The sequence below is a fragment of the Convolutriloba macropyga genome, chromosome 3, assembly GCF_964194025.1.
Source record: "Convolutriloba macropyga chromosome 3, txConMacr16.3, whole genome shotgun sequence".
NCBI lineage: Eukaryota > Metazoa > Xenacoelomorpha > Acoela > Convolutidae > Convolutriloba > Convolutriloba macropyga.
Window position 1 is genome coordinate 74,346,310 of NC_134470.1, and position 14,807 is coordinate 74,361,116.

Consider the following 14,807-nt stretch of genomic DNA (forward strand, 5'->3'; position numbering starts at 1 on the left):
CACTCTTTATAATAAAAATTACGGTTGATTTTTAATTTTGCAAACTCAATCGATACTTTGTCATTTACTTCTGAGAATTTCATCCTGGGTCAACGAGGTCAGCGATTTTTCAGCCCACTTTTTATAAGAAACGCCATGAATGCGATTAAAATGCATACCAAACGGGCTAAATATCAGTGCATTTCTAACAAAGCGCATTCAAGCGCATTTTAGCGCATTCCAATGCATTTTAGCGCATTCCAATGCATTTTAGCGCATTCAGTGCATTTTAGCGCATTCCAGTGCATTTTAGAGCATTCCAATGCATTTTAGCGCATTCAGTGCATTTTAGTGCATTCCAGTGTATTTTAGCGCATTCCAGTGCATTTTAGCGCATTCCAATGCATTTTAGCGCATTCCAGCGCATTTTAGCGCATTCCAGCGCATTTTAGCGCATTCCAATGCATTTTAGCGCATTCAGTGCATTTTAGCGCATTCCAGTGCATTTTAGCGCATTCCAATGCATTTTAGCGCATTCAGTGCATTTTAGTGCATTCCAGTGCATTTTAGCGCATTCCAGTGCATTTTAGCGCATTCCAATGCATTTTAGCGCATTCCAGCGCATTTTAGCGCATTCCAGCGCATTTTAGCGCATTCCAATGCATTTTAGCGCATTCAGTGCTTTTTAGCGCATTCCAGTGCATTTTAGCGCATTCCAATGCATTTTAGCGCATTCCAGTGCATTTTAGCGCATTCCAGTGCATTTTAGCGCATTCCAGTGCATTTTAGCGCATTCCAGTGCATTTTAGCGCATTCCAATGCATTTTAGCGCATTCCAGCGCATTTTAGCGCATTCCAGCGCATTTTAGCGCATTCCAATGCATTTTAGCGCATTCAGTGCATTTTAGCGCATTCCAGTGCATTTTAGCGCATTCCAATGCATTTTAGCGCATTCAGTGCATTTTAGCGCATTCCAGTGCATTTTAGCGCATTCCAGTGCATTTTAGCGCATTCCAATGCATTTTAGCGCATTCCAGCGCATTTTAGCGCATTCCAGCGCATTTTAGCGCATTCCAATGCATTTTAGCGCATTCCAGTGCATTTTAGTGCATTCCAGTGCATTTTAGCGCATTCCAGTGCATTTTAGCGCATTCCAACGCATTTTAGCGCATTCCAGCGCATTATAATATAAGGTTTTTATGCTAAAATTATGGAAAAGTCAACTCAATTCTTGCAAAATTTTTCAAAATATTCTCGATTCGGGATATAGTACGACATCTCTGCAAACGAGTGCGCTTGTGATCATCGAGAAAATTAATTTGAAAGGATAAAGTATAAATTATAATAAAGTATAAATTATAATAAAGTATAAATTATAATAAAGTGTAAATTATAATAAAGTGTAAATTATAATATAGTATAAGTTGCAGAGAATTTGATTCATTGCATTTATTAAAAATAGACAAAACTTTCAGTTTCTCTAGGTTGGAACCTTTAATTTCCATTCTTCTCAAGTTGTTTTTTTTTTTTGGGTTTTTCCCATTATAGCCCCACTAGATTACAAAAGAGATTATAAAAATGGGGCGGGTCTGTACGTTCACGAAGTTGGGGGGGGGTGGGGGGCTATAATGATAGAGGGGGCTGTACTGGGAAAGACCCTAATGTCTCCCCACTTCACTCGAAGAGTAACCTGAACGTACTGACATATTTCCGCCGCAACTTCGTTGGCTCAATCGAGTGTCATTTATCATCTAATGCACTTATCTGGAGCTAGACTGCCCAAAATCTTTTTTCGGTCCCGCATTCTATGTCCAGGGTACGTTAGAACAATCGCATCAGCTTTATCTTGAAGTTGATGCTCCGTAACATAAATAAGAAATGGTGCTTTTTTCGCAAACACTGGATCTTCGAATATCGGTATATCTTTGGCCTGGAATAAATAAAACTGGCTAAAGTAAGTTTTCAGTTCTTTCAAATGTGGGCTCCGCTTTGAAAGGTCGCTCATTACATATACAACATCGCTTTCTCGTCTAACTCCAAATTTTTCTAGACTGGAGGTCAAATTTGTTGGTTTTAGACTTCGCATAGCACAAGGTCGATCGGACCCCCGTAAGTGTATGACAATAAACCTTTCAATACTGCCCAGTTCTCGATCTTCAAGTCTGACTTTTTCGAAGGATCTCTTCAAGCAAAAGTTTTTAACATAATCAGCAGCTGTTGTGATAAACAGAGAAAAGCTTCGCTGTTTTGAGATTAAAGTTAAGTTTTTTATATCTGAGTTTTGAAGATTTCGCATTTTATCTGTCGTGATATTTCGAATACGAAAAAATCTTTTCAACTTTCTGGTTCTGCTCCCAGAATACTCCCCGTACTCTATTGTGACCACACTTTTTACGGAGTTAGTAGATCCAAAATTGTTTCTGAGGTAAGAGGCAGGCAGAACGCGAAGTCGACAAACTTGCTGACTGCCACTCTGAAAAGCAAATTTATTAATTTTTTCTCTGGCTATAGATATTTTAATTAAATAGCTTCAAGTACATAGCACCATAAGAACATTAGAAAGATCCGTTGAAGATGGAGAAGATAGTTAGCATGTTCTTGCTATAGTATTTTGAGACCGTACTACATGTCAGTTTTAGTACTAACAAGTCAATTTGCAAGTCTCATATCAGTCTGATTCAGAATTAGCCCGGGTTAAAGCTTCTTTGATTTCAAGCAAAGATCATACATGATTTCATACTGTTCATACGTGATTTCCTAGTACTCTCCTTGAATATGACCAAAGAAATCTTTTATGATCCTAGTATGATTACCAAAAATCATACATCCATTTCCATAAATCTGTGACGATTTACGTTTTTTTCTATTTAAGTCGGTAGGTCATCATCACCTATGTGATTTCCCGGCATCACTTTGTGGTCCGCCAAATAATCGTAACATACAATATCTTTGTCCAAATAGACAACTAAAAATTTCATACACTCTAAAGCCAGTTTATACTTATAAATGCTCATTTAAAAAAATATAGAAAAAATCGTTTGCATATCACCTCAAATTTGTTCTGTGAAGAAGTTTCAATCGCATTGTTATTCTCTTAGCGTACAAAAAGAATCTAACGTGTATTGCAAATGCAATATAATAATTTAATAAGTCCTCAGACTACATTATAAGAGGAAATTGTGGCACCAGTTAATGTTTTATGTGTCATATATGAGTTTGTATGATTTCCAAGAGTTTTTTCAATTTCAATCGAATGTCAAATTTAGTCAGTTTTTAGGTTTTGAACAATTTTTTATGATCCCTGTATAATTTCATGGAAATCATATATAATCCTTGCATGACTACAAAGAACTCATACTATTCATATATGACCTAGTACGAATTCAAAGAAAGTTGATCAGTGACCCCGGAGAGTATGCTTTGAAAAGAAAGCGAAAAATGACAAATTGTTTCTGAAAAACAATTGGATTACCAAATGGAAATGAAAATTCATTTGTGTTTTTTGTCATATTTGGAATAATACGTTCAATGCATGTTAGTTGCTTCTAGGGCGTACAAGGGGCGTAGTGTGTGCAAAATTGCACGGTCCAGAATTAAAAATGAAGGCACGAAAGGTTGGACATAGGTATCGCATGCAACTGCATGCAGCTTTTTTTCTATGCATGTTACTTTTGTCTAGGATACTTTTTTCTAAGTTAGGGTTGTTGCAGACTTGCTTAGTGCTGTCAAACCCAAGAAATCGCATGTTTGCAAACCAGTCAATGAATTAATTTGAGCTCTAGAAAATATTTGATACTCAACACGCTGTTTCATGCTTGGGTGAAAAGATTCAGTTTTTATGACACTGAATAAAAATAAACCTATTTCACATGATCAGTTGGAATATCTGCAGACCTATATAGCACGTTGCAATCGGAGAAGTACATGTCAAAACATAACTGCCTGATGTCGGAAGAATTGCTCTAATCTATTGAAACCTGCTTCAATCGTGGAGGGGACTATCTAAAAAGGCTTCAGATGACGTCATTAGAGGTTATTATACACCGAAAAAACCACTAATAAAATTTAATGCAAAAAACTACAAAAATGGCGTCTCTTTCCCGGCTGTGCCCCCAGTACATTATGCGCCCCCCAGTTACAGAACACTTATCATTACATGGTAAATCATTATGTAAAAATAATGAATGTGTCGGGTGGGGGTGCGAATAACATGCACGCACTAAGCTGGGGGGGGGGGGGGGGGGTAGACACAAACGGAAAAGATCCAATTTTGCGCATTTTGTTTTTGTCTTTCAGTAGTGAACTGCCCCACTTGAATTCAGCTGCTGACACTTGTGAGTGAGAGAGCAATTTAGATCATGGCAAACGAAACAGTCAAGGGCGCAAAAGTCACTCTCCAGCAAAAAATTTGCAGAGAAAACACTTTTGGTAAAATACCGTTGATGACTCGAAAAGTTGTGGAAAAACTTAAATAACCCTACTTATTTCAAAACTAGCAAAGAAGAAATAAAAAATGCGATACACAGTTAGAAAGAACAAAATTTTAGTTATGTGGTTAGGTGATGTGAGTGTATGCGTGTTCGTGTGTGTGTGTGTGTGTGTGTGTGTGTGTGTGTGTGTGTGTCTGGGGGATGGCGTAGCTAGTTGGGGGCTTGATAGGTGGGGGAGGGGAGCTAAATAGGTGTAGGATGACAGTTGAACGAAGGTAAGTATTTGGAGGGGTAGGTTGTTGGGAGTGGATAAGGGTAAGGTAGCTGGGGGTATGAGGATAGGTATGAGGGATCATAACTTTCAATACCACGCTTTGACTTTGAAAACCAGCAGCAGTTCTTAATTAGCATACAGTACATTTACGCTACTGTTAAAATACAAGGCTCAAAAAAAGTTAAAATTCAAAACTGTTAAAATTCAAAAAGTTAAAATTCAAATACAGAACTGCTTCAGCTGAAAGAACACCGGAAAGGGATTGAAGAGTCGTGCAATAAAGATAAAAAATGTTATCTAATTATACCTATCTCCGAAACATGAAAAAATAAGTTAAAAAGCAATTTATGGCGTGAAAGAAAAAAATCAATTTTTTAGTGAGAATGTGGGTATGAAGTAAGGGATGGGGTAGGTGGCTGTGGATGTAGGTGTGTGTGTGTGTGTGTGTGTGTGTGTGTGTGTGTGTGTGTGTGTGGTGGCGGTTGGTGTGGGGGGAAAGGTGTGTGGGTTGGGCTATTTTGGGGAAAGGGTAGTTCAGATAGGCTGCAGGGACTTATATGGCATCAAAGACTCCCGAATTGACTTTATATCTTTGAATATTAAGTAATATCAACCTCAAAACTAAGCTATTTTTGAAGTCCATTTGTTCGAGAGCAATTATTTATCTCCTCTGTTTCAAAATCAATCTCAGTTTAAGTCATTCTTTGAATTGCATCGCTTAAACATACAATAGCGTTTTTGATGATTCTCCGGAAGTAAAAAAAAGCAAAAGCTGAAATTTAAAATTTTGATTGTTTTTTTCGAGACCTTCTGATGTCTTTTCTTCGACATAATAGCATTGTCGTGTTTTGAATATCTACATGTGGATACAAACCAGTTCACTCGAATCACTCAACAACAGTTAGTTATCATGGTTCCAATGTAAAATTTGCAAAAATTCTTTTCTTAAAATGTTTCTGTGAGAAATTGTTAAAAGGTTGAACAGAATTGCTGATATCTCGGTAACTATAAAAAGTATTCAATTTCTTCAAATTTTTTTTTAAGTCTGTTGTTTCTCAAAATTTGCAGCGCTATCTTTTGAGTACTTCCAGCTATTTTTTTTTCAAAATTTGAGAATAAATTTGTCATCTGGCTAAATAAATCGAAACCCAAGACAACTGATCAAAAATTTTGCAAAGCAAATTGTCTTCATCAAATTAATCAATTTATAGACTTCATCATTTGTTGAAACCAGAATAAAACGCTGAATGGGAATAAAACTATTGAGAAACTGCCAGATACCACTATTAACAAACACAATTGTAAGAATTACGGTGAAATTTGTAAACATTTTGCAAAAAAGCGGTAAATGCAGTCAGGAAAACAATCACTCTAAATTACCGCACTTTTTTCAAAAACACTCCCAGCTTTCTTGATCACGCAAAAGCGCCAATCTTAAAACAGTTGTGACGATCGGATGACTGGTGGTAAACCAAATGGAGGAACGTGTAACTTCATAATGATACGAAAGGTTCCAGACTTTTGTGGAATTCCGTGCCAGAAAGATCAACTCAGTCGACGCATAATTTTTTAATTTTTGAAATCCAAGGAAAATAAACAAAGGTAATGTTGTAGAAATTACTGTTCTTTTTTCAAAAAATGCTTACTGTTTCATTCAGTAATTTCAATTAAAGAATGAAACACACGGCCACAATCCCAATATTAAAAATCTGATGAGATGTTATTATTGCGTGTAAGACAGAAAATTGTGGAGAAACATAAATAGAGACATAGCTCAAAAACCATGAATTCCTACTTAGAGAAACAAATTATCAAACACCACAAATCTCGATGACAAAAATTCACAAGTTGACTTCAGTTCACTACAAGGCAACTGAGAGGTGTCATTTAAGAGAGTAAGAAAAAAGTCAAAACCTAAAACATCAAAGAGGGCGAAACACAAATATATAAAAGTGTTTCGGAAGGCAAACGACGTCAATGTAAAAACTTTAATTTCTGAAAAATTGACAGCAAATAAACAACAAAAAAAGTTTATTTATGACTTTTTAGAATGAACAATAGTACTCCTAATAATGAGGTTTTTTAATACCTCAAAAAACAACAACACAAATGGGAAAAATTAGAAACAAGCAAAACAAAAATTAAGGCTGCTGACGCAACAAAATTTATAATTTATTCTCAAAAACATTATGATGTTTCAATAATTCCATATTAGAATGCTCAATTAGAGCACCTGTCTGTTTTAGCGTTAAATTTTCCCGAAGACATATAATTTAAAAGAAATGAAGACTTAGAATTTATGAATAAAAAGGCTTGATGAACAAAATTATGCCTCCCTAGAGAGCCTAATTCTGCCCTCTCATGAAACAACTTGAGTAATCAGACCCCAGAAAAATCGAGAAATAGGAAAGACATCAAACATTTCTCAAAAAATTAAATAAAAACACGACTGTCAATATCATAAAAATGAAAAAACTGTTCAAGGAAAACATAACATACATGCTCTTCTTAACGGTTAGTGGGACTTTTTGCTATTGAAACAGAGTGACAAAACACGACAACCTATATGAATTACGAGTAGATCTTAAGAAAACTTAAACTTATTTGATAACTTTAAAAAACTCAATTGTCTAAAACCAAATAGTTTTTCCTTGTCTTTTGATCGATTCTAACAATAGCATCCATGCTACCTTTGAATGCATGTTTCACATTGAGAAGTGTTTTGCAGAAAATCAAAAGTTACACAGCTGAACGTAAAAAAAATGCTGAAATCCGTACTTTTACTCGAAGGAAATTTATCTCTTTCCACCTTAGTGACAATTTGAATTATTTTTATGCTAATAAAGTAAGCATTCGTTTGCTCCTTTTTTCCAGCGTTAAAAACTGTTTCGATAATACTTTTTATTGACGTTAAACATTAAAAAAGTATGAAGATTTTAAAAAATAAGCGGCTTCTCAATAATGCAGATTTTTTATTGCGATAACCACATCGAGCCATTTTATTGTGATACGCGGTTAACAACACAAAATATTTTACTATAGAATTTCTTGAAAAACAAAATTAAAAAGTTCAATTTAGTGTTACACTCGATGGGCTTTCCAATGATGCTAATCATGTTTTTGTACGCCAGCTATTTGCCCGACCAAAATTGACTGAACCAAAAACCAGTTGATCGTATAGTCCCCCCATCTAAGTGGGATCGGGACCAAAACAATCGTACTTTATTGAAGAAATTGTTGAAGTTTTTTCAAATTGTTTTTGAAGTATTGATGAAAGGTATCTTTTTCGATTTAATTTTTCTACTGTTTTATTCTATCTGAAGTACTTTAATTTTTACAATTGTGAGCAAAAATACAAGTTTCTCTTGATTATGAAAAAAAATTTGAAAAATATTATGAGCTCTTTCAGTCTTTTGTAACCTGATCACAAATACTGAATTGAAACATATTTTTTAACAATGGAGGGTGCGTGTGTTGATTGATGGTGTTGTAAGTCACATGTATCACCTGTGAAATTTTGATATCTTCGTGATTTGAACTACTAAGAACTTTCCAATTAGCCGAGATTGTATATCAAAAAAAACTAAACAATCTAAATAAGAAATTGGAATTTTTGGAAACTAAGCATGAAATAGTAACTTTCTCATCACCTGGTCAAATTTTTGGTACACAAACTGTTTTGTATCCAACATATCACCCCACGTCCATCCGTGGAAGAAAAAATTACCAGTTGAGACTTTCAAGCGGACGTTATTGTTGTCTCGCTGGTGACTCGTTTGCATTGATGGAATATACGATACAAGAGTTCTGTTGCTCTTCACAGCCATATAAGCAGCATCAATGAAGTCATCCATTTTGTGAAGCAGTCCAGCGTAAAACTTGTCTGAAAAACAGTGCAGCGTTGATGAAAATTAGCAAATTTAAAATCAGATTTGCGTGAAGTTTGTATCTATCCAAAACTAGCTTAATTAAACAATGAGTGTTTTTGAGGCTAGCGTTACGAACAGTGACAAAATTGTATTATCAATTTCCACGCCAAAAGTATCTGAATTCCACGCGTCACTTTTTCCAGTGTTACATATCTAATAGCAATGATTTTGTCAATTTGATCAAAATGAAACTCAGCCCATTTGGTAACTAGTTTCAAAATCGTCCTTCTCGTCAAAAATTGTGGATTATGAAGACAATTAGCTGTTTCCCAGTAGAATATATTAGTGTTCGCAAGAACAAGAAACGTTTTCAATTTTGTCCGAACTTTTTATTGATACAATTGGGGCTATAATGTTCCGGGCTTTTTAATTGTTCAAAATTGTGGTATTGGGTTGCGTTTATATTTGAGTAGTAGTTACAAGTATATGCCTTTTCCAGCCTAAAATTAATTTATAACTGCATTTTGAGTAAATAATCTACAACGTACAAAATAATTACACAAATTGAAAATGGTTATGAATTATTGCCACTCATTTCCACTAAATGACAAGTTTTAAGAATCTCTTCGGATATTGGCCACGTAATGATTGAAACAATTAATAGGATTGAATTGATACAATGATAAAATGGTGACATAATTATGTATTACAAGGACATCACAATAATTTACCGTTTGGGATAACGTACTAGTTCAAAGACCTCTATGAATGTGACTTTTGAAGTTAATGAATGATGTGTCTATTGAAATTTTTGGACAGTTAAGTGCAAAAAGAGCATCAATTTGTTGGAATCTGAAAAAAAAATGATGTAAATTGAACTCACCTACTCAAACTTCTTTTTTAATTTCTTTTTACCGATGTAACAATTCATACAAACACTTACTGTCTAATTTACTTACAGTTTATTTTTCTGACAGTTTTAGTTTGAAAAATGCATTAACGTTTCCGGTATTGCAGGGAAACTTCAAAATTAGTTGTTTATTTTCAGAGAAGTCTCTGCATCATAAAACAAAATTTTATTGAATACCCTGTTCTGTTTTATTTGCACTATTAACTATGCTTTTCAGTTCAACCTCAAAAAGTCTTGAACTAAGTTTTCTTGGAATATTTGCATTATATTTTAGAAGATTTAAAATTGACAATTTTTGCAACTGCTCCAGTTTTAAACCTTATTTGATGTTTTGCATTATATATATATATAATATATATATATATATATATATATATATATATAATATATTTTCTGCACTAATGGTCTCGAAATATCAAATATCTTTGCCAATCAAAAAAATTCTCGAAAGCTTTTGTTTTTTTTTGTGATTGTAAAGCGTGGTCAGAATTTTTCTCGCATTTTTTACATATTTTGTTTTTAATTCTAAAATTTGTATCACTTGTGCCGGCCGCATACAGAAGTTTGCGTTAATTTTTCCAATTTTTTCAAAAGTTTTCTCTTTTTCTAAAACGATTGATAGATTTTGCTCGGATGTCTTATATGCAAAAATGTGTTTATCTTTTGCCAATATATTTCATGGATCCAGCCTCCAGGCATATGTAATTTAGTTTTTTAATTGAGGAAAGCAATTGATCTTCGTTTAAAAAACAACCACAAACAACTCTTTTATAAGATTCAATGGCTCAATTGTTTTATTGACCTGGAGACTCAGTTCTTCTGATCAAGGGAAATTTTGAGCAAAGAGTTTTTGAGGCATATTTAACCTTGAATAAAGGAATCCTTCAAATATATCTAGAAATAAATTTAGTTACCTCGAATTGGGCCACTCGCTGGTAAAAGTTGATTGCTCTGTTCTTTGATGCGCTTTGAATGAAAGGCTTTTAATATGAAATAGTTGGTTGGTGAAATCTTATCTGATATTACTTTCACAACTCAACATTGGGAATGCAGCACCCCAGGTAGAATTTTATTAGAAGAAAGCCTTACTTCGAAATATTGAGAGTTTCAAGAAATATGGGGATAAAATATAAAAAACTGAAACAGCTCCAGGAATGTCTTAGTTGAAAATTTTTGTGTCTTTAATGATGGCCCCTTTTTACAGAGGCAATAACAGTAAGAAAAATTCTAACTTCAAAAATCCCATTTAAGACATTCAAAATAATATTTTATGAACATAAATTTTCCCTATCCGGAAATTGAAGTTTAATCTAGTCCAGACAAAATTTTGGAATACTCAATTCCTAATAATAGCTATAATTTAAAAAATATTTGTTTTACCCTAAATGCAATTGCTTTAAAATCAAAAAAATTGCACACATTAAAAAGTGCTTCTACCCTGACAAAAAGGGTACGCAAAAAATGAAGTGCTTTAAATTATAAAATGATTGCGAGCTAAATCTGAATTTTGCGACAATTGCAACACGTTTCAATATTTTTGCGTATTAAGACCCAATGTGTGGCCAGCGTATAGGGGTGTCTGTTCGGTGTATAGGGGTAAATGAATAGGGGTGAAAAGAAGTAGAACCCGTCTGGTCATTGCCGGCTGGTACAAGTCCCGATACCATAAAACGTCTTAACTGTACGACATGAAGATTGCAAAAAAGAAACAAGTCCGTTCATGTCCGCAAATATATTCACCCAATTCACTGCAAAAAAACGTTCACATCAAGTTTATGTGTTTTTTCCGCTTATCCAATTTCGTATTAAAAGATTATAAAAAACGAACTGATTAATGTGGAAAAAAATCAATCTAATTCCAGGCGCAAATTGCTCAAAATTCATTGAGGCCACCGCTTTACATAGCAATTTTGATTATTAATTCACAGCGATTCCGCAACCCACCGATAATTGTCTGTGCCTATCTGATCAATGGAGTTTTGTGCAAGCAGGACCCGTCCACAGGGTCTATTATACCAGTCCGATTGGCTAAATCTACACAGGGTTTTAGAAATACCTTTAAATAGCAGAAGCTGGTCAGCTCTTTGACAAAAGGGTAGTGAGATGTTGAACTCATAATTCTGGCTTTCAGAGACCTTTTCAATGCGCTGGCTGTTATGATGAAACATAAAATCTTCGTTTGGTAATGAAGATTGAGATGATATCAAAGTTTCATAGCAAAATACAGATACTGCAATTACCAAATAAACAAAGAACAAATATTTGAAATAATTTAAAATTCGAATCATTTTTGATCACTTAAAAAGCGTTAAGGAAACGTTAAGTTAACTTGAGTTATTAAACATTTCCTGTGAAAAATCACCTGAAATATTAAATAGCGCTCAGTAAACAAGCCAAAAAACTGTTTTCAATATTAATTGATGTTAATCTGTACAAAAATCATAACTTTTGATAACATTTAAGTTGAAGGTTTTCACTCTTCGGCCTCTTAGATCACGCCATGTAATTTGAGCTGAACAATTTTATTCATATACATGACCAAATAATAATGTATGCTAATATGATATAACTCATTTGATTGACTTTATACGTTACACAACGTAAAACCACAATGAAGTTTTTGCAAATTTTAAAATGAATGGTTTTATGAATCATCGGTTCTTTAATGCACTTCAAAAAAAATAGAATACGCCTGCAACTACAACTTCGGCATATTCTTAGAGCAAATGCTAGGCCCCAACCAGCCTTATAAGGTGTACTAAGGCTGAGTTAGAAAAAAAGCCAATGCAACAGGGAAAATTTTAGGCATTGCCAACTATAATTTCTCGAGCAAAATTTCAAGTATGTCTGGTAGTCAAGTAGTCGAGTATTGGAAACTTGATTCTTGTTTTGTATCTTAGGGCAAATTAATTGTTGAATGCACTTTCTTTATAGGACCCTCATTAATGCCATAAATGATTTTATTCGCAATAGCACATGTAAAATATTCGGGTTTTTCACTTTTGTGTAAAGTTATGGTTTGTAAACCACGGCCATTATCTCAGCAACTTAACTAAACTTGACCTCACAGAAAGTAACTCAGTATTTAAATCAAGTGCTTTACATAAAACATAAAAAAAATAGGCTTTATCCCCAAATGGCAAGTCATTTATTCCCGGAGGTTGGTGGCAGAGCAAATCAGCGCTGAATCAGTCTAGAGAAATTCTGTTTTTCTGGATGGCCAGTACTCTGTTCATGTCCCAGTTTACACTGGCTAGTCGTCAAAATTACTGCATAAGAAAAGTATGTTCAGCTTAACTCCGTTTGTTTCATGCGCGATTCGAACTTCCGCGTAGGTACTTCTAACATTTATTTGCGTAGAATGTCGTAACCGCTAAGCTAAATGGGCTTTGTGGTAATTGCCTACGAACTAGCTTAAATAAAAGAAGTGCGTATACTACTATGCTAATTACCAGTTATAAGCTACGAGACATTACTCGGCTCAGATTAAATTTTGTGGTATGAATAATCTGAGGCATGAGAACTCTATCACCTCAATAATCATAATGAAGAATCTTAATAACCGATAATTATAATGAAAAGAAACTGCACATAACGAATCCTTAAATATTCTGCAGATGCAATGTTTCAGAACTGAATTAAGTTTATACCTTTGAAATGTGCCGGCTCAGCGCTGAAATGCTCTTAGGTCCAAGTCGGGTTTGTTATTTCAGCTTTGAAAAAAATTTAGGTTGTATTGAGTACCGAAGAAATACATCGTTATCGAAAAACGCTCCATTATAAAGTTTTCGATAAATGGAAAAAATTTTTGTGAAATTTTGTTTTAATTTGAAAATATGTTGCACTGTGTTTAAAGCTCCGGTAAAAATTAGCCTGAAAAAACACCTATGTTTACCTGAATTGTTCGGACAAATTGTTCCCACTTGAGCTACACCTGAAGTTCGTTGAAATTTACCGAAAATTCACTTGAAAAAATGAGGCGTCACTGGCTGAACCTTTACCTGAACTTGCCTGAAAATTACCAGAAAAAGGCACCCGAAAAGTTTAGGTAGTTTATCTGGTTCGGGTCTTTTTACCTGAATATCGCCTGGAAGTTGCCTTTTTCAGGTAATTTTAAAGGAAAATTCAGATGAAAGTTCAGCCAGTGATGCTTCAATTTTTGAGGTAATTTTCAGTTAACTTCAGGTGAGCTCGGATGGGAGCATTTTGCCTGAACGATTCAAGTTAATTCAGTTGTTTTTTTTCGGTAAGTTTTACCCAGTCGAAAAACAACCTAACAACCAGACAGCACTTTTTTTGTTTGTTCGAATATTGCAATCAAAAGCTGGGAGAAAAGTTTCTGATCACAAAACTATTTATTAAGAGCTGAAGCAACTTGTATTATTCCTTCTATAACCCAAAATTGCGGCATACAAGTTTGGCACTACTTGGATGCACACTATCAACTAGCAAATGTTATTAAAATTTTGAAATTTCATAAGTGAGTTCAGGAGTCATTTTTTTAGTGAGATAAGTCACGCAATTGACAGCTAATAGCAGAATAATAGTAGACGTCATTAACATGAATTTTAACCGCAAAGCAGTAGAAGTCACTGAAGTGATTGAAAAAGTCAATTCCAAGAAGTCAGGTTGTAAGAATCATCGATGGGGACAACGAAATAAAAAACATAGCAGGACAAGTGCTGACGTACAATTCCAAGAATTGTCATTGAGTAAACAGAAAACTAGACTTAGAACGGACTATGAATGGCTTGGGAAAACCATTTAGAAAAAAATCCAATCCAAAAAATTGAAAAACAGTAAAAATCAAAGTCAAATTGCCGCATTGCCGCATGTGAACAAAACACCACTAGCGAGAAAGCGAATTTTTGTTCAAACACCGTTTTCTCACTCTACTTTAAAATTAGTGCGAAAAATTTCACGCCACAAAACCATTTGCTTTTTCGCTCCACTTCCTGTTTCGGCGTGACCAAAATCGCTACTCCAATTTGACTTCCAAATTCATGAAAATGTGTGAACACATCTTAAAAAAAGACAGCGCCCATTACAATTCAAATTCTTTGAATTTTAATATCTCAGGTTGTAAAAAAAATTGTTAAATAGTTTTTAGATGCGCTGATTACACGTTATTTCCCAGATGGAATTTATGCTTAGATTTCGGGCAATTATTAGCGGAAGTGCGAGTGGAGAGGAATTGGGGGTTTTGCCTTGACGTTCACATATTCGGTGAATTTTCTGATCCGTAGCAACGAATTCAAACTCGATGCGATTCTTTTTATGGTGAATTGGAAGTCGAATAAGTTAACTCTTTTTATTTGAAGTTACCTTTAAATAGTAGAAACTGG

At 34.5% G+C, this 14,807-nt stretch overlaps 2 protein-coding genes across 4 annotated transcripts in view; one reads left to right on the forward strand and one right to left on the reverse strand.

The window, feature by feature from the left end:
• Positions 1-14,807, forward strand: part of LOC142336460 (uncharacterized) — a 537,002-nt gene that overhangs the window by 13,556 nt on the left and 508,639 nt on the right. The window lies entirely within an intron of this gene.
• The window catches only part of LOC142337281 (uncharacterized), a 13,606-nt gene continuing 399 nt past the window's right edge, over positions 1,601-14,807 (reverse strand). The window contains exons 1-4 of one of the 3 annotated variants that reach the window (XM_075386467.1): positions 11,919-12,027; positions 11,519-11,635; positions 8,334-8,566; positions 1,601-2,452 (exon numbers count right to left, since the gene is read on the reverse strand). In XM_075386467.1, the coding sequence (XP_075242582.1) occupies positions 1,727-2,452; positions 8,334-8,566; positions 11,519-11,630 (1,071 nt within the window). In that variant the 5' untranslated portion in view covers positions 11,631-11,635; positions 11,919-12,027 and the 3' untranslated portion in view covers positions 1,601-1,726. Of the gene's footprint in view, positions 2,453-8,333; positions 8,567-11,518; positions 12,028-14,787 lie in introns of those variants that run through there. The other 2 variants (XM_075386466.1, XM_075386465.1) reach the window with 2 other exon arrangements.